This window comes from Pithys albifrons, chromosome 24 (genome assembly GCF_047495875.1).
Source record: "Pithys albifrons albifrons isolate INPA30051 chromosome 24, PitAlb_v1, whole genome shotgun sequence".
In the NCBI taxonomy this organism is placed as follows: Eukaryota; Metazoa; Chordata; class Aves; order Passeriformes; family Thamnophilidae; genus Pithys; species Pithys albifrons.
In genome coordinates, this window is record NC_092481.1 from 6,308,500 (window position 1) to 6,330,845 (window position 22,346).

Consider the following 22,346-nt stretch of genomic DNA (forward strand, 5'->3'; position numbering starts at 1 on the left):
AGGCTCCCTCTCCATCCTCTCAGGGAGTGGGATCAGGGCCCCACAGGCTCCATCCTGCCAGAGAGAGGGATCAGGGCCCCACAGGCTCCCTCTCCATCCTCCCAGGGAGTGGGGTCAGGGCTCCACACCTCCCTCTCCATCCTGTCAGGGAATGGGATCAGGGCTCCACACCTCCCTCTCCATCCTGTCAGGGAATGGGATCAGGGCTCCACATCTCCCTCTCCATCCTCTCAGGGATCAGCACCCTGCACTTCCCTCCCTGCCTGCCCCACACCTCCCTCTCCATCCTGTCAGGGAATGGGATCAGGGCTCCACAGGCTCCCTCTCCATCCTCTCAGGGATCAGCACCCTGCACTTCCCTCCCTGCCTGCCCCACACCTCCCTCTCCATCCTATCAGGGAGTGGGATCAGGGCTCCACACCTCCCTCTCCATCCTCTCAGGGAATGGGATCAGGGCTCCACAGGCTCCCTCTCCATCCTCTCAGGGATCAGCACCCTGCACTTCCCTCCCTGCCTGCCCCACAGGCTCCCTCTCCATCCTCTCAGGGATCAGCACCCTGCACTTCCCTCCCTGCCTGCCCCACAGGCTCCCTCTCCATCCTGCCAGGGATCAGGGCCCCACACCTCCCTCCCTCCCTGCTCCCCAGGCTCCCTCTCCATCCGTGCCTCAGGCAGGAGCTTCAGGAGGGATTTGGGAGCAGGGCTGGCCTTGGCTTGTGGCATCGAGCCCCTGGGAGGGGGTTGGGGGGCTCAGGGAAGCCCTGGGGGGGCTGTTTAACAGGAGGGATGAAAGGGGGGCACAGAGGGTGCCCCTCCAAACCATCCCTCCCCCCTGGGCTCGTGCTTCCCTCACCTTGAGCTCAGCAATCCATAGTGCAGGTGCCAAAGGAAGCAGAGGTTGGGAGCAGGAGGATGCACAGCCTGGGTCATGGATTGCTCTTCATTGCACAGGTACAACAAAAAAGAACCTGAATGTGGTCGAGTGCACAAGCTCTGGGTCTTAAAGGAGAAAAGAGTGGGAAAGGAGGGGGGAGAAATGAAAAGAATGAGGTATAGCAACAACTGGAGCTGCAGCAGGCACGGGGGGCACAGCAGCTCCTGCCCAGGGGGGCAGCTGTGGGACCACGCTGGTTCCTCCTGCATTCCTGGTGTCTGTGTCCCATCCTGGTGTCTGTGTCCCATCCTGGTGTCTGTGTCCCATCCTGGTGTCTGTCCCCCATCCTGGTGTCTGTGTCCCATCCTGGTGTCTGTCCCCCATCCTGGTGTCCATGTCCAAGGTGGGTGGTCGGGCTCCAGCTGTGGCTGCTCCTCAGACAGCAAGACAAACACTTGTCCCTTTGCTGAACATTTTTCCAAGTCTATTTGAACCCCTGATTTCTTCCCCAGGTACAGACCAGGTGGGTTCAGGTGGGCAGGAGTGTCTTCACCCCAAAATTCCCACCATGCTATTGCAGATGTTGGTGTTTTTCTAAGTCTCTCCTGCAGCTTTTCAACCTTCTCTTTAGCTCCTAAACATGATTCTTGCACCTCTAACAACAAGCCAAGTGTTGGTGGGTTATCTCTGTGAAAAAGAAATCCTGTCCCATCCTTGGAAGTGTCCAAGGCCACATTGGATGGGGCTTGGAATAACCTGGACCACTGGCAGGGGGGAAAACGGGATGACCTTCAAGGTCCCTTCCAAACCAAACCATTTGGGGATTCTGTGGAGCAGAAAAGGAAGTTTTCCAGTTGGAACAGCTTTGCTAGAGGAGCCCTGGAAGGGCATCATGCCTTTGGCACACTGGGATGCCAACCCTGCTGTTCCTGCAGGTGACTCTCCAGATCCATCTGCAGGCACGAAATCCCCAGGGAAAGCAGGGAGAGCTGTTCACATCTCCTGCCATCCATGATGCAAATCCCACCCAGGCAGAGAGACCTGTGGGGCTGCAACAGTTCCCTGGCCTGGGCAATGCTGTTATTTTCCAGCTCAGTGACCAATTCACACCTTTGGGACCTTCCCAGACCTGCATCATTCCAGCGTTTCCCATCAGAGGCGTCAACTGGAAGAAAAGAGAAGGTGGATTCTTTCTGCCTGGAGAAACAGCCCTGGTGCAGATTTTAGAAATTGTTTTGTATCAGAAAAGCCCCTCAGAGTGTTCTGGCTGGGGCTTTGTGAGCCCAGGTGTGCAGTGTGGCTTCTCCTCTCACACACAGGTCCAGGCTGGACTTCCCAAGTCCCATCTCTGCTGGAGCCCTCCTGGCACTGAAGAGATGCCCTGTCAGCAAAGGGAATCCTGAGCCCACTCCTGAGGAATTCTTGGATTTGTAACCAAAAGCTACAGCTGTAACTGGTTCTGGAGAAAAGGCTGTAAGAGCTGGAAAAGGTGGATGTGGAGGGAATTCTTCCCACCCTCTCAGGTGCTCTGTGGGAGTAGGGGCAGTTTCCTGGGAATTGTTTCTGTATCTCACTGGGTATCAGGAAAACCACCCTTAGGAATCCTCTCCCATGTTTCCAACGTGCCATGATGAGACAGGAGCTGATTTCTCACCATGCCCAACTCCTGCTGCCCTGAAGAATTTTCACCCAACTTTGGCAAATTCAGCCCATTCCAGGCTGGTGGCAAACCCAGGGATAACTTGGGCCTGGAATCATGGGGTGTTTTCTGTGCTTTGCTGCCTGGCTGGGACTTTTATTAGCATTGATGGCATGTTTAAGTATCATTTGAAGGCTATTTTGGTCAAATCCATCCTTGTGACTCAGGCTGGGGGTTTTGATTGCAGCACAGTCAGTGCTTTGTCAGGTGGGGGCTGCTCCTCCCTGCTGGGGGTGGGTGTCAAACAGCCTGCAAAGCTGATTTCACTCCACAGCACTTACTCTTTCTAGGGGAAAAAAAATCTGCCAGATCAAGTGCTTCGACTTTCCTTTCCTGACAGAAGGCAGAGGAAATAATCTGTAATATAATACCGAGGCAGCCACATCATACTGGACATAAAAAATGCCCTTGGCAACAAAATATTCCCCCAGAAAAAAAAAATTCCTGGAGTGCAGAAGCTCCTGGTTTGTCCTGGGATAGGGTTAATTTTCCCAGTGGCTGCCACAGGGCTGAGTTTGGGATTCCTGGTGTGTCCTGTAGAAAGCAAGGGGGGTGTCTTGGCTTTGTTCTTGTTGGAAAAGGGCAAACATCTGGCACGTGGTGTCTGGGGCTGGGAAAGGAGAAGGGGCTGATGTTGCAATGGAAAAGTGGCACATTCCAGGCTCGACTCCCACACCAGTCCAAGGTGGGTCCTGCCCCAGGGAAGGGAGTGGCAGCTCCTGGGGGGACTGGAGGGGAAGAAGGGAAGGTCTTGCTGGATTCTGGTCAGTCTGGTGAGAAGTGATGGTCGTTGGAAGTCACTGCATGGAGGCTCCACCTTGCCAGGCTGAAGGAGCAGGAGGAATCAGCCCCAAGGAGCAGCAAACACTGACCCAGCACTGAGCAGGAACTGGGGTGCAGTTTGTCCAGTCACCCCCAGTGCATCCTCAGCCTGTCAGGGGCCAAAATGAAGCCAAAGTCTTTGTGTTCTCCTTGTTCCTTGGAGCAGCCAGGGGTGCCTTCCAGGGGATAGTTCTTCCCATGGATTTTTCCAGCAGGGTTTTTCCATCTGGGGCAGAAGCAGCGAGGCTCTGGCTGGCCCTCAGGCTCGTGATGTTGTGCTGCTGCTGCTGCTGCTGCTGCTGAGCCGCCTCTGCTCCCTGTCAGAGCAGGGGCGTGTGATGTTCTGGCAGGCAGAGCAGCAGGAGCTCCGCGGGAACGCAGGGAGGGGGCGGGTGCTGTGCCCACACCGGCCCTGCACAGCTCCCTGCTCTGCCCACACCACTGGCTGGTCCCACCACGGCCAGGGGGGCATTTCCCCCTTGAAACAGAGGTGGGAAAGCAAAAGTCGTGTCAGCCTGGAGGAGCAGGAAGCTTTTCCTCTTGGGATGTTTTCCCCCATGTGCAGCCAAAGGAGGGGCAGAGGAAGCTCATCCTCATCCTCATCCTCGTGTTCCAAGCAAGGCTTGTTCCTGTTTCAGGGTCAGGTTTGCTCCCCCAAGGGCAGCACATCCCACATTCCCATCCCTTGTCATCCGGCACGAGCTCAGGAATGGGAGCAAGTGCTCCAAGTTGCTGCTCCAGCAGAGGATTTCACCCTTCCTGAAGTGAAAGGATGAGCTTTGCACCGTCCCAGCCCAGCAGCACCAGACCTGCTCTTCTCTCAGAGCTCCACAGGGACTCTGAGGGGGCAAAGTCACGACAGCAGCTGAAAGTCCTTGTCACGATGTCACTCAGATTTGGTGGTGGTGGGGAAAGCAGCCACCACACTGGAGTCCTGCTGACCCCCAGGGTGGGGTTTGGGACCCCCAGGGTTGGGTTTGGGAACCCCAAGGTTTGGGTTTGGGACCCCCAGGGTTGGGTTTGGGACCCCCAAGGTTTGGGTTTGTGGACCCCAAGTTTGGGTTTGTGGACCCCAAGGTTTGGGAATCCAAAGGTTTGGGTTTGTGAACTACCAGCTTTGGGGTTTTTGAACCCCAAGGTTTGGGTTTGGGACCCCCAAGGTTTGGGTTTGTGGACCCCAAGGTTTGTGGACCCCAAGGTTTGGGTTTGTGAACTACCAGGTTTGGGGTTTCTGAACTCCAAGGTTTGGGTTTGGGAACCCCCAGATGTGGGTTTTTGGAGCCCAGATTTGGGGTTGAGAACCCTTTGAGTTTGTGAACCCTCAGGTTTGGGTTTTGAACTCCAAGGTTTGGCTTTGGGCCCCCTCCCAACTTTGGGGACCTCCAGGTTGGGGTTTGTGGAGGGAACAGCTTCATCCCAACAGTCTTTTCCTTCAGGTTTGGGTTTGTTCCGTTGTGGCTGAGCTGGTTTGTCGTTCCTGGGTGTCCCCAGTTGAATCCCAGCTGGTTTGTTGTGCTCTGTGCAGTGTGGAATCCTGTGTTTTGCCACGAAATAATTGTATAACAATCCCAACTGTGCTGTGGGTTGGTTTGTGGTGAAAACTGAAGGTCAGAGCCAGCTGGAAGGCAGAAATTCCCCATTAACCTCTTGTCCTCTTCCAGTCTCCAAACTGCTCATCTTTTGGTGTGTTGGAGTTTTTTTTTCCCCCCTTCTCTTTTGGGAACTGATCCTTCAGGACAGTCATTGGATTAGTTTATTTTATGAAGAAACCAGAGTTTCTAGTGGTGTCTCCCCTGAGTATTTTCAGCAAATTTCATTAGGCACCTTCAAAAAAAGCTTCCGTGATTCTCGGGTTTGCTACAAGAACTGGGTCCCTCGGAGGGAACCCAAATGCTGCTTTAAAAACAAACAAAACATACAAACAAAAACCCCAAACACTCATCCTGATGAGAAACTCAACACATGAGTCCCTTGCCCGTGCCCTCCCTGGCACCCGAATTCCAGAGCAGCCCAAGCTGCTGTTGAGATGTTCCCCTGTAGCAAACCAGCAAGTCCAGGGTTGGAGAACAGGGTTGGGCAAACCCTCCGCTCCTGCTTGGAATTCAAGTATCCAGGAGGGCATCCCAGACCTCAGGGAGAGCATCCTGACCCCAAGGAGGGCATTCCAGCTCTTGAGAAGGGCACCCTGACCCCGAGGGGGACATCCCAGAGCTTGAGGAGAGCATCCCACCCCCTGAGGAGGACATCCCACCCTGGAGAAAGACATCCCACCCTGCAGGAGGACATCCCAACCCCTGAGGAGGACATCCCACCCTGCAGGAGGACATCCTACCCTGGAGAAGGACATCCCAACCCCTGAGGAGGACATCCCACCCTGCAGGAGGACATCCCACCCTGCAGAAGGACATCCCACCCTGGAGAAGGACATCCCAACCCCTGAGGAGGACATCCCACCCTGCAGGAGGACATCCCACACTGGAGAAGGACATCCCACACTGGAGCAGGACATCCCACCCTGCAGGAGGACATCCCAACCCCTGAGGAGGACATCCCAACCCCTGAGGAGGACATCCCAACCCCCGAGGAGGACATCCCAACCCCGAGGACATCCTGTCCCCAAAAAGGGCATCCCAGACCTTGAGCAGAGCCTCCCAATCCCTGAGGAGGTCATCCCAGATCTCAGGGAGGGCATCCCAACCCCTGAGAAGGACAGCCCAGGCCTCAGGGAGGGCACCCCTGCCTGGAGAGAACATCCTGGCCCCAAGGAGGGCACCCCAGACCTTGAGAAGGGAAGCCCAGACCTCAAGGACAGCATTCCCCAAGGAGGCCATCCCAAATCTCAACAAAAGCATCCCAACATCAAGGTGGGCACTCCCAGACCTCAAGGAGGGAATCCCACCTTCAAGGTGGGCACTCCTGGACCTCAAGAAGAGCATTCCAGACCTTGAGGAGGGTGTCCCAACATCAGGGTGAGCATTCCAGATCTCGAGGAGGGTGTCCCAACGTCCAGGTGAGCATTCCAGACCTCGAGGAGGGTGTCCCAACATCAGGGTGAGCATTCCAGACCTCGAGGAGGCATCCCAGTCCTCAAGGCGAGCATCCCAACCTGACGAGCCCCAAGGAGGCATCCAGACCTTAAGAAGGACAACCCAGCCCTCCTGGGGGGAAGGGGCTGGGAGGCAGATGACCAACCAGCATCCCGGTATTCCTGCTCCGTTGGGTCACCTTCTCCCGACTGGAATTTCCACGTGGGGCATCACAGAGTTTGGGTTTGGGTCTCGTTTTGGCCGGACAAGCCCACGGTCAGTGGTGAGACACGAGGAGAAGAGCAGCGAGCGCTGAGGTGAGGCGAGGGCACCTTCCCTGTCCCCTCCTGCTTTGGCAACGGCACTGGGCACGGGCTACATGGACCGGGACACTGGTGGGAAAGGAGCAAGGAGAGCGGCCACCAGAAGCGCTCGGCAAACACGGACGAGACGTGACTGGCAGATGTTCCCGGTCCATCCGGAGTCTCTGGGATATTGCAGTGAGTGTGTCGTTAGCACGTGGCAAGCTACATAAGAGAAGATGCTACATTCCTTGGAGAACAAAAGTAGTGCTGAGTTGGATCTTTTGCTGAGTTTGGTTTTGGTTTTTTTTTTTCCCTTTTTCCTTGGAGGCAAAGGAAGGAAAGCGAAGGAAAGGAACGTCGTCGTCTCGCTGTTGAACCAGACCGAGCCAGGTCAGGAGAGGACTGGGCACCTCAAAGCCTTCCAGGACTGGGCACCTCAAAGCCTTCCAGGACTGGGCACCTCAAAGCCTTCCAGGACTGGGCAGCTCGAGGCTTTCCAGGACTGGGCACCTCAAGGCCTTCCAGGACTGGGCACCCCGAGGCTTTCCAGGACTGGGCACCCCGAGGCTTTCCAGGACTGGGCACCCCGAGGCTTTCCAGGACTGGGCACCCCGAGGCTTTCCAGGACTGGGCACCCCGAGGCCTTCCAGGACTGGACACCTCGAGGCCTTCCAGGACTGGGCACCTCGAGGCCTTCCAGGACTGGGCACCCCGAGGCCTTCCAGGACTGGGCACCTCAAGGCCTTCCAGGACTGGGCACCTCAAAGCCTTCCAGGACTGGGCACCCCGAGGCCTTCCAGGACTGGGCACCCCGAGGCCTTCCAGGACTGGGCACCTCAAAGCCTTCCAGGACTGGGCACCCTGAGGCTTTCCAGGACTGGGCACCTCAAGGCCTTCCAGGACTGGGCACCCCGAGGCTTTCCAGGACTGGGCACCTCAAAGCCTTCCAGGACTGGGCACCTTGAGGCCTTCCAGGACTGGGCACCTCAAGGCCTTCCAGGACTGGGCACCCTGAGGCTTTCCAGGACTGGGCACCCTGAGGCCTTCCAGGACTGGGCACCTCAAGGCCTTCCAGGACTGGGCACCTCGAGGCTTTCCAGGACTGGGCACCCTGAGGCCTTCCAGGACTGGGCACCTCAAAGCCTTCCAGGACTGGGCACCCCGAGGCTTTCCAGGACTGGGCACCTCAAAGCCTTCCAGGACTGGGCACCTCAAGGCCTTCCAGGACTGGGCACCTCAAGGCCTCCCAGGACACTCCAAGGTGTGGGAACAGTCTGGGATCATCGGCAGTCACAGCCCTCAGGGGGGTTTTTGCTCCTCCTTCCCCTCGCTCCTCTCTGACATCCCCTCACGTGCGAGGGGGGAGCATGTCCAGGGCAGGTTTGGTTGGGGAAGGAGAGTTAAAAATTAAAAAAAAACACCAAAAAAAAAAAAAAAAGAAGGATATTTACAGCTCTCCACGATCAGTTCTGGCAGGTCAGGATGTCTCCTACGGGCAGGAGGGGCTGGTGGAGCTCTCCAGGGAGGACTGGGAGAGGCGCCGGGTCAGAGGTCCGATGCTGGAGTCGGCCAGGGAGGAGGTGGGGAAGAGTTTGTACCAGCCTGCCACGGTGCTGGAGAGGTCCAGCTCCTCCAGGATGATCTGGGCCATCCCCATGAAGCACTTGTGGTCCATGCGCCCGTAATCGCCCCAGACGATCACCTGTGGGCACAGAAGGGCTTGTGGAGGTGCCAGGTGGGAATTCGGGGGAAGACTTGGCAAACTCAGCGGGCCTGGATGGAGAGGACCTGCTGTGCTCGGGGTGGGGAAGGTCTGAAGGACAGCAGGTTCTGTGCCCTGTCCTTGCTCCCCTCACCCTGGGAGGGTGGGCAGGCCCTGGCACAGCTTGGGCAGAGAATCTGTGGTTGGTCCATCCCTGGAAGTGCCCAAGGCCAGGTTGGAGCACCCTGGGACAGTGGGAGGTGTCCCTGCCCATGGCAGGGGGTGGAATTGGGTGAACTTTAAGATCCCTCCCAACCCATTCTGTGATTCTGTGATCCCTCCCTGTGCCAAATGCCATGGAATTGTCACCTGCAGGACTTTGCCTTGGGGACTCTCCTCGAAGAGCAGAGGCTGCTGGTACGATGGGTCACAGGTTTTCTTCACCACCTTGGTCTTCTTCTTGGCCAGGCAGACGCCGTTCTCCAGCAGGTAAACCTTGACATAGGTGGCTGCCATGGAAAACAGGAGAGAAACAGTGACCCAGAGCAGGATCCTGGCATGGTGCCCATCCCACCCCATGCCCATCCCTCCCCAGCCACCTACCAGGGATGCACTTGGAGCCCATCTTCGGGATAAGTCCCCTTGCCTGGATCACCTCCACCTCCAGCTGCCCGTTGCGGTCGGTCATGCCAACGTGGACATCACCTGGATGGAGGGATGAGCCGAGCTCGGCACCGTCCCCAGTGGCCACCCTGGCCCCGGGGGCAGCCCCAGCGCCACGTGCTCCTTGGTGGGCACCCCGCCCTGCCCTCACTCACCCATGGGGGGCGTCGCCAGCGTCTGCCGCCCCACCAGCTGCCCCGGCCCCAGCCCGTCCAGGAAATCGCTGAACTGGCTCTCGGCGCCAAACCGGGTCGTGGGGAAGATGAACCTGCAAAGGGCTGGGATGGAGCACCCGCTGGATGGTGCCCAGCGGTGCCCCCTGCGGCCCGGGAAGGTGCCAGCCCCGCTCCCAGCGCCCTCCCCGTGCCTTACGTTCCGTCGGAGCTGTTGCTGTTGGTGCTGCCGTCGGTGGATTCCCGGCTGCCCTGCCGGGTCACCCTGGTCCTCATCTCCACTGCGATGCCAGTCTCGGTGCTCCTCCGGATGGTGCTGCGCAGCTTTTTGGGGCCCCCCTCTGGAAGGGGAGGCGGGAGGTGAGCCCTGGCACCTGCCCCTCCCTGCGGGAGTTCCGTGCCCTTCCCTGGGGGTGAATTCCCGCAGGACCCCGCACATCCTGGTGCCACGTGTGCCATCCTGGAGAGCCACAGGCTGCCCATGGTCCCAGATCCACCTTCCACAGGCCTCGCTCAGCATCGATGCCATCGTGGCTGTGTGTGGTTGAAAGTCCCCCCTGTGCCCCAGACACCCCCCCTGCATCCCCATGTGCCCATGTCCCCGTGCCAGAGGGGACAGTACCCCCCAATGCCACAAGCAGGCACAGCCCTGACATCGATGTCCCCTTTTCTCCACCCTCCCCATGCTACGAGTCCCAGGCGGTGGCAGATGGCAGGAGGAGGAGGGTGGCACGAGCAGCCACTCCTGGCACTGCCCCTGGCACCTGCTGTGTGACCATGTGTGCACTGGCACTGCCCTGGGGGAGCCAGGTTTGTCCTGCTGATTCCGGGCTGTCCCCATGGAAGGGTTTGCCCGGCCCTGGCAGCTCCCCAGGGAAGTGGCAGCCGGAGGGTCCCCATCCTGCCACCCCCAGTTCTGTGACTCCCACACTTTTTTCTTGGCTTTTGGGGAAAATTCAACCCCTTCCGAACCCCTTCAGATGGCTGGAATGCCCTGCATTAATTCCTCCTTACAGAGCCTTTCCCAGCTCATGGAATGCCAACAAGAAACAGAATAAAGAAGCAGCAACCAGAGGAAAAGCCTGCACTAAACTGAGCTTTGTGCTTCCCCCGCCCCTTAAACAGTTATTTTAAGCATTTAAATATTTCCCAGAGCCAGAGCATTTGACAAGTCCTGTCTCTGAGCTCCATCCCTGCCCACAACCAGCACTGGCTGGAACTGGGAGGGGGGACACTCAGGCTGGACCCCACATGGGCAGAGCTCCAGCAACATCCCCACCTCAGGTTTCCAGAGGGATTTGGCACTGGGAAAATGCCTGGGGGGGGGGTAAAATGGACTTTTTAAGGCATCTTTTTAGGCATCTTCATCACACATCATTCCTGTCTATCATCTATCTATCTATCTATCCATCCATCCATCTATCCATCCATCTATCCATCCATCTGTCTATCCATCTATCCATCCATCTGTCTATCCATCTATCTATCCATCCATCCATTTATCTATCCATCTATCTATCTATCTATCCATCCATCCATCTATCTATCCATCTATCTATCCATCCATCTATCTATCCATATATCTATCTATCCATCCATCCATCTGTCTATCTATCTATCTATCTATCTATCTATCTATCTATCTATCTATCTATCCATCCATCTATCCATCCATCTGTCTATCCATCTATCCATCCATCTGTCTATCCATCTATCCATCTATCCATCCATCCATTTATCTATCCATCTATCTATCCATCCATCCATCTATCCATATATCTATCTATCCATCCATCCATCTGTCTATCTGTCTATCTATCTATCTATCCATCCATCTATCTATCTATCCATCTATCTATCAATCTATCATCTATCCATCCATCCATCTATCTATCTATCCATCTATCCATCCATCCATCTATCTCATCCATCCCTCCATTCATCCATCCATCCATCCATCCATCCATCCCTCCCTCCCTCCCTCCCTCCCTCCCTCCCTCCCTCCATCCATCCATCCATCCATCCATCCATCCCTCCCTCCCTCCCTCCCTCCATCCATCCATCCATCCATCCATCCATCCATCCATCCATCCATCCATCCATCCATCCATCCATTTATCTAGCCAGGGTGCTGGGGCTGGACACCTAAAGGTGTGCCCGGGGTGCAGAGCTGCTCACCAGTCTGGTTGAGCTGGAGGGTGCTCTTGCTCCACTGGGACAGCCCCACAATGGCCACCATCTTGGCGCCCAGGCTGGAGCGCCGTTTCTTGCTGGCGGAGCCGGCGACGGAGTCGGCGCTGCCGCGTGAGCTCTTCTCCAGGCTGTACATCTCGCCGCTGATGCTGGAGCTGCGCACCACATTCCTGGCCGCCGAGGAGCTGGCGATGGAGCCGGAGATGGAGCCGGAGATGGAGCCGGAGATGGAGCTGCTGATGGAGCTGGAGATGGAGCTGCTGATGGAGCTGGCATCCCCGTTGAACATGGTCGGCCGCTGCGCCCGCCGGCACCGGCTCCGCTCCGTGGGATCAGCTGCGGGGAGAGGCAGGGCACGTGTCAGGGACAGCAGAGCTGGGTGTGTTGGCACTGGGTGTGTTGGCACTCAGAGCATCCCCATGAGGCACTTATAATCCCTGGAGTTCAGGTGGCACAGCCAACTGAGGGTTAGGGGGGATCTCAGGGAAAGGTGCTTCCCACAGAGGGTGGTGGGCACTGACCAGGCTGCCCAGGGCAGTGGGCACAGCCCCAAGGCTGCCAGAGCTCCAGGAGGGTTTGGACAGAGTGGGATTGTTGGGGTGTCTGTGCAGAACCAGGAATTGAACTGGAGCTCCCTGTGGGTTCCTTTCACCTCAGTGTATCCCGTGACTTTTCCTCACCCACAGAGCAGGGGCTGGCACAGGAAGGGGTGCAGGTCACAGGGGGACCACACCAGCCCTTCCCCAGAATCCCACAGCACCTGGACACTCCCAATACCCAGAAGAGATGTGGATGAGCACATGCCATGGGTGCCAGACCTCCAGCATGGCCCTGCTGCCTTCCCTTCCCATGAATATTTAAACTCCAGCGGGTTGGAGCATCCATCTTCCAAGGAAAGGTGAATTATTAACTGCAGGCCAAGCAGAGCCACTTTATGATAATGGATGGAGGCAGTGCCTGGAAAAATGTTTCTCTTTCAAGAGTGAGAGAAATGGCCACGAGGACAGAGAAGTTCTGCTGGGGAGGGGGAGTGGGGCAGGTGGGGGTTCTGCTGCCACTGCCTTTGGAAAAGGGTTTCAAAGGGAACAGAGTTGGGATTCAGGGACTCAGGGCTTGGTCCAGCACTGCTGAACTCATGGATTTATCAATTACAGGGGCAAGTGGGCAATTAGTTATTAGCATCATTAATGAGCTCCCAGAGCTCCCTTCTGACTGGTGTTTTCCTGCCTGGGCTCCCTTGGGTGAGCACAAGGCACTGACCCACAGCCTTCACCCCACACACCTTGTGCCCAGTGGGGTCATCACTGAGCAGGGCCCTGGCATGGCCACCTGCACTGGGCAAGATTTGGGGTCAGCACAGCAGAGCCTTCCCCTCATGTACACACGGGGAAGGGGGATTTGCTGTCCTTGCCACTGAACAGGCACCTTCCTGAGGGCTGGAGCCCCTCAGATAAAGCCATTGGTGTGGGGGAGGTTCCAGCTCCAGAGGCCTGGATTCCCTTGGATAAAGCCATTGGCATGGGGTGAGACCCAGCTCTGGAGCCGCCCTGGCACATCCATGGGCAGCCAAGCCAGGAGAGAGCAGCCAGCAGCTCCTGTCCCAGCAGGAGTCAGGGCTGAGCCACCACCTTTGGGACACTTGGGATGAGCATTTCCCACCACCACCCCCCAGTCTCCAGCTCCAAACTCGCTGCAACCACTGAGCTTTGTCTTAGGAAGCAGCTGCTCCAGGGAATGGATCCCAACCACTTCCCCAGCCACAGCCTGGTTTGCCACTTCCCTGTGTCTCAGTTTCCCCACTGGGAAACCTGGCATTGGGCTGTGCCTAAACAAACACAGGTCCCTGGGCACGAGCCCAGCCCCGGCTGTTCCGGGTGACAAATCCACGAGCGATCCCCGAGATCCGCAGGGCCAGGAGAGCAGAAAAGGCTCCTGGTTCTGCTTCCTGCTCCAGCCACCCGGAGGGCGCCGGCTCTGCCGGGAGCGAATTAGATCAGGAGAGCAGAGCGCTAATGGGATCAGCTCCAGTGCAACACACCCCGGGCTAATCCGCCGCCAGGGACGCGCAGCCCGCGGGAGGGGTTTCCTTTCCCCTGCCCCTCCCTTTACCCCTTATCTCTTTGCATGAGCTGCTTCTGCACAGAGTAGGTGCCAGGGGGGTGAGGGGGTGCCTGGTTCTCTGTGCCAGCGGCTCCCACTGCTGAGCTGGTCTTGGCATGACCACGGAATCCTTGGCACCACCACACTATCCTCAGCATGGCCACAGCATCCTTGGCATGGCTACAGCATCCTCAGCGTGGCCACAGTGTCCTTGGTACCACCACAGCATCCTCAGCGTGGCCACAGTATCCTTGGCACCACCACAGCATCCTTGGCACCACCACAGCATCCTTGGCACCACCACACTATCCTCAGCATGGCCACTGCATCTCAGTACCACCACAGCATCCTTGGCATGGCTACAGCATCCTCAGCATGGCCACAGCATCCTCAGTACCACCCCAGCATCCTTGGTACCACCACAGCATCCTTGGTACCACCCCAGCATCCCCAGTGTGGCCACAGCATCCCTGGCACCACCACAGCACCCTCAGCCTGCTGATGAACACGCACCCCTGATGCTGCCTCTGTTCCGGTTCCCTTTCCCCGGAAACGTGCAGGGATTCAGGGAATGGCTCCAGATTTCCCTTCACACACTTCCCCCCACACCCCACAATTTATTTCCTGTATCCCAAACCACCAGGATTCTCAGAGCAAACAACCGGGACGCCGCATCCGAGCCCCCTCCTCCTCTTCTTCCTCCTCCTCCTCCTCCTCCTCCCCTGCCATGGAACACATTCCCACATTCCCGAGCCCCCGGGGTGGGCGCAGCCCTTCCCACCACCCCGCACCGTCCTTGCGGGAAACCACCACCCCTGCCAGCGCCGGGGGGTTCTCCGGAGAACCAGCCCCGCTCCCCCCGCGCTTGGGGTGGTGCGGGATGCCCGGAGCCCCCGGGCACCGGCAGAGGTGGCATGGCTGGAGCATCCCCTGGGCACGCAGCACAAGGCAGGGAGAAGCACAACCAGCAGGAAAAGCGGCTCCCTGTTGGCGTTTGGCTCGTGCTTGCGGCGCAGGAACCCCGGCGAGGCTCTGCCCTCCCCGCGCATGGCACCGCAAAGGGAAAAAGAGGAGCCGGAGGCATCTTACCCCGCCCTGCGCCGCGGAGGGGGCTCGGCTCAGCTTCCCAACCCCATCCCGGCCCGAGCCCGACGGTGCCAGGGCTGGGCAATCTTGCCAGGGTTCTGGAGAGCGGGGCTGTGCTGGCGCTGCCTCAGCATCTCCCTCAGCATCTCCATGGTTACACCGCTGACCCAGTTCTCCTGCCAGCCCCAAGCAGGGGCAGAGAGGTCCAGTGGGGTGGGAAGTGCCTCGGTGGGGCTGGGGGCATCCCTGTGCCAGCTTTGGGGGGGTCTGATGATCCCTCTGAATCCCTGAAGGCAGATGCCAGGGAGCTGCTGGGGATGGCAGGGCTGGGAAAATGGGGATCGAAGCAGCACAGCAGGTTGGGGGGCACAGGTGGGCACAGGAAGAGCAGAGGGATCCCAGGGATCCAGCAGTGCCAGGACCTGCAGGTGTGCCAAGGAACAGCCTGGAGCTGGGGGCAGCCCTGGTCCCAGATATTGCACAGTTATAGAAACAAGGGGCAAAATATTGGTAAGAAAAACTGGGGCTTTGGAAAAGGCTCTGGAGAAAGAGGGAGGAGCCCAACAGGTGCCCCCACACAGGTGGGAAAGGGGCCCTGGCAGTGGGTGGGGAGAGGAGGAGGAGGAAGAAGAGGAAGGTGATAAATGAGCTCAGTGGGGGTGGCTGGGAAGCTGCTGTGCCAGGGAAGGAGGCAGAGGGATTTGGGGGGCTGTCTGCTCCCTTGGCACCCTCAGGGTGGGTGTTCCCAGGGAGATTCGGGCTTGGCAACCCCCAGCACGGGGGCAGCAGGTTCTTCTCGCCCCCTGGATTCCTGTGCTGGGGCTGCCTCAAGCCTGGAGGGAGAACACTGAAAACTGCTGATGTCTGGAGCACGTAGGTCCTAAAATCAGCATTTTTTGGGGAAAAAAAAAAGCTTGCTAGAGCTGCCACTTTGAGGCCCTGCCAGTCCTGAGCAGGCACAACACACCAGGACAAGCCCCAGCAGCACAGCTCACATGGCCACGCTCCTCCTTGTGTTTGGGAATGAGGCAAGGGCTTATTTCCCCTAAAAGTACTTCCTTCTAATTAATTGCTTCAGCAGTTGCTCATATAAATTTAATTGCCCAACGAGGGGTATAACTGGGTGCACGTGAGCTGAGAACTTGGGAGTAACTCCAGGTACTGGAATTAATCATCTCATGGCTCAGGTAGGTTATAAAAGTTACATCCTGGCTGGCACTTGCTGCAGGTTAATCCTCCAGCTCCAGCTCCATGGAAAACAGAAAACCTGAAATTCAAGGATGGGTCCAAATGTGCTGCAGTTGTAGGAAAAAGGGAGCCAGGGATGTTCCTCTGGGCTGAGAGGTGGTTTTGTGGAGAGCAGCTCTGCCAGGACCCAGGAATGCCTCTCATCTCTTCTGGGATGGACAGTGGGATGGTATTCCTGCAGTGTGGAAGGAGCTGGCTCTGCTCCAGGTGTTCTGCTCCTGTACAGGGATGGACTGGGAACACCACCGGGACCCCAGCCCTGCGTGGGGGTCTCCAAGCAGGAATGACACAGGAGAACCCACTGGCCCATGCTGGGAGTCTTCCTCTGTCCCAGCAGGTCCAGATGCACCTTGGCCGCAGTAATTTACTCCCCCAAAGTGCGTGCCCATCTCCAGCCAGCCCGGATGCCAACGCTCCTGGAGGAGGGATCCACCAGGAGCACCAGCACAGGGAGCCAAGTGTTTTCCAGTGGCACAGGCAGGAACTCAGCATCTTCCCAGAACTACCTCATGCCACCTTTTCCTGAGGGGTAGGACAGGTGTGGCACCCGGGGTCAGCCATGCCCACCCCTGCCTGGTGGCCTGATTTTGGGCTGAGCCCCTCCCGGGGGCTGCGCCCTCCCTGCCCGTCCCTCTCCCCCGTGTCCGTCCCTCTCCCCCGTGTCCCTGCATGACGTCGCTGTCCGGGCAAATCAGAGCCGTGCAGATTCCCAGCGTTTCCCAGGCAACAGGAAGGAAGCAGAGAGGAGCAGAAGCCACCCGGCAAGGCTGTGGCACAGCCAGGTCCTGCCGAGCCCAACTGGCCACGACAGCCATGGGGGGCTCGTGGCACTGCAGAGGGCACCGGGCATCCCTGACGGGCCGGGCTCATCCCACAGATGGAGCAGGATGCCAAGGCTGAGCTCGGAGCCCCTGCACTGGCATCACCCTGGCGCTGGTTGTGGCCACGCTGGGCAGCTCAGGACCCCGCTGGGGACACGCACGAACCAGCGCGTGGCCACCACCAGCAGCCACGTGGCCCCAAAATCTGGGACGGTTCCAGAGGGACGCGAGAAACCAGCCCGGGGTCTTTGATGGCCTCCGGGGATGGGTCGGGAATGGGATCACCTTGCTCAGATCCCAATCCCTCCCCTGGTGCTCGGACACCGAGGGCTGGCACTGCCAGCTGGGGCCGGGACTGATCCCCTCTGGCACGGAGGGGACATGGGAAGAAGGGAATGTGGAAAGGAAGGGACATGGAAAGGAGCTTTTCCCGTTACATGGAAAGGAGGGGATGTGGGAAGGAGGGGATGGGGAAAGGAGCTTTTTCCGTTACATGGGAAGGAGGGAATGTGGAAAGGAAGGGACATGGGAAGAAGGGGATGTGGAAAGGAGCTTTTCCTGTTACATGGAAAGGAGGGGATGTGGAAAGGAGGGGACATGGAAAGGAGCTTTTCCCGTTACATGGGAAGGAGGGGACATGGAAAGGAGCTTTTCCCGTTACATGGGAAGGAGGGGACATGGAAAGGAGCTTTTCCCGTTACATGGGAAGGAGGGGATGTGGGAAGGAGGGGATGTGGGAATGGAAAGGAGCCTTTCCCATTCCCAGCTCCCGCTGCCTTTCCGGCTGCCCTGCTCCCAGCTCTGCAATGCAGCTCACACAGCTCGTCTGCTGTGTGTGAATCCATCAATATTTCATGGAGCTGCTTCCTCCAGGGGAAGGGCTGCTATCAGCTCTGCCTTTCTGCTGCTCCTACCAGCGCTTTGCTGCTCACACAGAACATCTGATTTCCTTCCACCGGTGGCCAGCACCCAGCAGCCCTCCCTTTCCTCCCTGTTCTGCACTGACAAACATCCCTTTGCCTTCCAGGGGCTTCATATCCCACACAGGCCAAGAGCTTTGAAGTCCCCTCAAAGTGCTGACCAGATTCCACCCCTGGTTACTCGAGCCCTCTCACAGCAGCGATGGCCAACGTGTCCCCAGGCCAAGCCAGCAGCTCCAGGGTGGGTGACTAAACCCACCCACAGCCTCCAGTGCCCCCCAACTCCATGCTGAGCAGCAGGAGGTGCCAAGAGCCCAGACCATGCCTGGCAGGATCCGACTTTCCCTGCCCAACCGCATCCACCCCGCAGGTCCCAGCTGGCTCCAGAGCCCAGCAGGAGCCGGGGGGGAGCAGGTTTGTTTGCAGAAAAAGTTGCTTTTTTAAATGCTAAGGCTGCACTATTATTGCAAAGCTTCTTTGGGGATCAGCAGAAAACTTGCTTGCTGTAGGAAGAGTTGGGTGAGCCGGAGCCAAGCCAGGAGGCAGCGGGAGCCTGCGGCAAACACCCATCACTCTGTGCCCAACCTGGCACGGGGAGCTGGGGCAGGACACCCGGTGTGCCAACAGCACCTGCACCCCTGGAGGATGGGATGATGGAGCAGCTGATCCCAGCAAGGGGCTGCTCCCTGGAACACACGTGCCACGGCTGGGACAAGGGAGATGCATCACAGCAAGATGAGGCCAAAAGCTCTTGTGTTGCTCCACCACTAAAATCGGTGCCATTCCCTGTTTTCAGGCTGAGATCTCTCTCCAGGAAGCCCTTTGTCTGTGGGAAGGATGAGGAGCTTGGAGAGGCTCCCACCATGACCCAGCACAGCATCCCAGGGCAGGAAAGGAGCTGCTGAGGATGGCAGGGAGTGAACACAGAGAGCCAGCAGGGCTGTCAGTCAGAACTAAACCACTCACAGGAACTCCCAAGCAAGGCTGTTTTCCTGCTCTTTGAGATGCTGTGACAAAACATTTTAAGTGCGTTGACAGGGAGGCAAAGAGCTGGTGCCACATGGCTTGGGTTTTAATAAGCAGGAAAATCAGGGATTTTCATTCCCTTAAACTGCATCTTGTATCCATGTGATGTTTCCCAGAGGGCTGAGCTGCAGGGAGAGCCCACGGAGGGCTGAGCTCCAGGGGGATGGACTGGGGGCGAAGCTGGAGGGGATTTGCCCCCTGGATTGGGGTGAAAGGGGCCAAGCAAGGACCAGACTGAGATGCCACAGTCTGTCCCTGTCCCACAAAGGCTGTTGTTTGTGACTGGTGCTGCAAGGACGGGGCTGGAATGGGGACGAAGCAAGAGCTCAGAGTGCTGGGACGTGGGAGGTGGCAGAAATTTGCCCTCACAAAGGGATGTCGGAGAAGCTGCATTGGGAGAGAAGTGTGAGAACAGCAGGAGAGGCTTTGGGGAGGTGTTGGTGCAGGGAGAAATGGGCACACGTCAGACTGGGGCTGGAGGTGAGAGGTGCAGAGCAGCCACTGGTTTGGGCAGGTGGTCCCACGTCCTGCAGCACAGGGAGGTCCCCAGGCTGCTGGGCCTGGCAGCCAAGCCTGGCTTTGGCCAGTCAAGCCTAAGCCTGAGCCTCTGGCCAGGGGAGATCTGCAGCCTCCAGCCCTCAGCACACTATTGAAACAAGCAGGGCAGCCCAGGGGATGTTCCCTGGGCACCAAGGGATGTGATTAATCAGGGAGCCCCTTGATGTGCTTCCCAGACCCCTGGAAGTGGGCACTGGCCACCACAGAGCCCATCACGGCCACCACCTCTCGTGGGGCCACCCGTGAGCTCCCACACAGTGGCCCTGGGGACAGTTTTGTGGCACGGAGCAGAAGGGGGACGTGGTGAGGACACCGCTGGCCAGACCTGTCTGTGCCCATTGGGGTGTCAGGGGATAAGTGATGCCCACGCTGCCCTCGGACTTCTCCCCACTCATTGTCACCCTGGTTACAGTAAGAGGGAGCAGAGCAGGGGCCTCTGCCCATCCCGGGGCACCGTTTCACTCTCCCTCACCCGTTCTGAACGTATTTCCCTACAGAACCAACCACAGCAGCTGCCCAAAAACACCACGGAGGGCAGAACGGAGTCTCTGGACCAAGCAAGAGGCACATCAAGACAAGAAGCCCAGGCTGGAGCTGTCGGGAAGCCCTGGGACGAGCTGAGCCGCTCACGAGCTGCTCGGTGCCCGCCGGTGCCCGGGGGCAGCCCCTCCGCAGGACCCCCCCGGCTTCCCCGGGTCCTGCTCCCCGTTTTCCCGGCCGTGGGGACCGGCGTGCCCGGGACGGGGTTGACGTCAACGGGCTCTCAGCGGGGATGATGGATGGCACGGGAAAGCGCTCCCGTTGCCGAGCCGCTGGCCGGGCAGCGCTGCCCGCCCGCCCCGCACCGGGGAGGGCTCCGGTGAACCGGCCCCGGGGAGCCCCCGGGGACCGGGGGGGAAACGCGGCCGCAGCGCCCCCGCTTCGGGCGCAGCGATGGGTTTGGGGTGTTCACATCCCCGACTGGAACCTGGGGAATGTTTTAGGGGCGCCTTCCTGAGCGGGGAAGCACCGGGGCTCTCCCCACGGCGGTCAGGATCCCTCTTTCCATCTTCTCCCCTCGCTCCCGGCGCTCCCCATCCCGCTGCTCGCCAGCCGGCACCGCATCCGCGATGGGCATCCCCCTCCCCAAAAAAACCCCATCGCCCGCTCTCCGCGGGATGCTGCGGGGCAGGCGCGGCCCCGCTCGCCCCGCTGGCCGCGGGTACCGGCGCTGTCGCCGTGCCCCGGAGCGCCGCACCCCGCGCTGCCGCCGCGGGCACTCACCGCTGCCGCCGCCGCCGCCGCCGCCCGTGCCCGCTCCTCCCCTCGGCCCCGGCGGGCTGCTGGGAGCGGCGGGCGGGGGAGCCCCGGGCCCGGCCCCGACGGCCCGGGCGGCGCGGAGAGGGGCCGGGACCCACGGAGGGGCCCCCGAAAGCTCCGCGGTGAGAGGTGTCAGCTGGACCCCAAAAGGCGGAGGTGGGACCTGCATCCATCAGGTGGAGCTTGAGGGCTGCTGGGAGCATCCTGCACCTGTCAGCTGGACCCCAGGAGGCTCCAGCTGGACCCTTCTCCCATCAACTGCACTCTAGACCCATTAACTGGACCCTGCATACATTAATTAGACCCCAAGAGTCTCCAGCTGGACCCTGCACCCATTAACTGGACTCCAGACCCATTCACCAGAGCTCAAGAGCCACCAGCTGGATCCTACGCCCATCAGCTGAACCCCGGGAGACACCAGATGGAACCTGCACCCAGCAGTCGGACCATACACCCATCAAACGAACCCCAAGAGCCTCCAGATGGACCATACACTCATTAACCAAAACCCAAGAGCCTCCAGCTTGACCCTATGCCCATTAAATGGACCCTACACCCACCAAAATCCTACACCCACCAGAATCCCAAAATCCTGCACCCACCAGTTGGACTCCAGAGCAGCCACCTGAGCCTTCTCTCCCAGCTGGACCCCAAATGCTGCTGCCCAGACCCCCCTGCTGTCACCAGGACCCCGAGTGTCCCCAGCCAGACCCCAGAGCTGTGAGCCAGCCCCTGGCACTGCCCCCAGGACCCCCGGGAGGCCCCGGGCACACCTGAAGTGCTGCCAGCCGGTCCCGCTCAGCCTGGGTGGCCACGGGGCTCCTCTGGGAGTGCATAAATCTCCCGGCTCGGCTGCCTTGGCTGCCGCTGGAGCCCGAGCGTGGCCTTCCCAGAGGGACAGGGACCGAGGGGGCACTGCTGCTGCCCCGCTGCCCTCCAAAGGGGGGATTCTGAGCGGGGAGGCAGCGATTCCCGCGCTGCCCTTGGACTCACCTTGGCTCCCTGGATACAAACACTAATTTCCCTCTAAGCAGCGTCTCTGCGCTCCTGGTGAATTCCTCCAGTGCTCTCCCTGCGTTGCCTCTGCCGGCTGCGCACCGCGGCTGACATGGAGCCACGTGCCAGGAGGAAACCCTCCTTCACCGGCTTTAACTCTGTCCCTCCCTAAAACACTGCCAGGCTTGGGTTTTCCACAGGGAAGGCTCCCCATCTGCACCATGCCAGGGGTCCGGGGGGCACCACGGGCACCTCGGGCTGTGGGAAACCACCCAACCCTCGCTGGGATATTGGGATCAGGGGCTGGGGAGTGGTTTGGGATCGTGTCCCGGGGGGTGCTCAATGTGTGCATCCATCGGTGCAGGGAGGATGGGGCGAAATCCCCCCTGTGGCAGCAGCTGGAGGGGAAGGACAGGGCAAACTGGGATGTGGCGGGTCCTGGTGCTGTGCACGGGAAAGCTGGTAAGGAACAGGAATAGCTGAAAGAACTAAATATGGAAACTTGGATAAAACAGCGCTGAAGTAGGGAGATGGTTTCCTAACAGGGTTCAAAGCATATAAACAAACTCAGGGAGGAAAGAGGTTGTCCAGAGGGGCCTTTGTGAGGAATAGTCAGGAAAACCAGCTGAAAATCTCTCAGGAGGGGAGCCTATTCCATCAAAGCAGATTTCCAGCGTTGTGGAGAAAGTGTCAGCCCCAGGAACACACAGTCTGGGAGGAAGAGATAGTGAACACACACACCTCAGCCAGGGAAAAGATTCTCCTTAGTTTTTATCCAACTGCCACATTTCCATGATAAAACAGGAAGCTTCGTGGCAACAATGACAAAATAATG

General features: G+C 58.8%; 2 protein-coding genes across 2 annotated transcripts in view; one reads left to right on the forward strand and one right to left on the reverse strand.

Moving 5' to 3' along the window:
• Nucleotides 1–22,346, forward strand: part of NFYC (nuclear transcription factor Y subunit gamma) — a 129,484-nt gene that overhangs the window by 68,548 nt on the left and 38,590 nt on the right. The window lies entirely within an intron of this gene.
• RIMS3 (regulating synaptic membrane exocytosis 3) lies at nt 7,897–21,592 on the reverse strand. The gene is made up of 7 exons (XM_071576872.1): nt 21,509–21,592; nt 11,443–11,793; nt 9,464–9,605; nt 9,247–9,359; nt 9,032–9,133; nt 8,798–8,937; nt 7,897–8,428 (listed from the first exon to the last, which is right to left on the reverse strand). The coding sequence occupies exons 2-7, from the start codon at nt 11,744–11,746 to the stop codon at nt 8,216–8,218; spliced, it is 1,014 nt and encodes a 337-aa protein (XP_071432973.1). The 5' UTR covers nt 11,747–11,793; nt 21,509–21,592; the 3' UTR covers nt 7,897–8,215.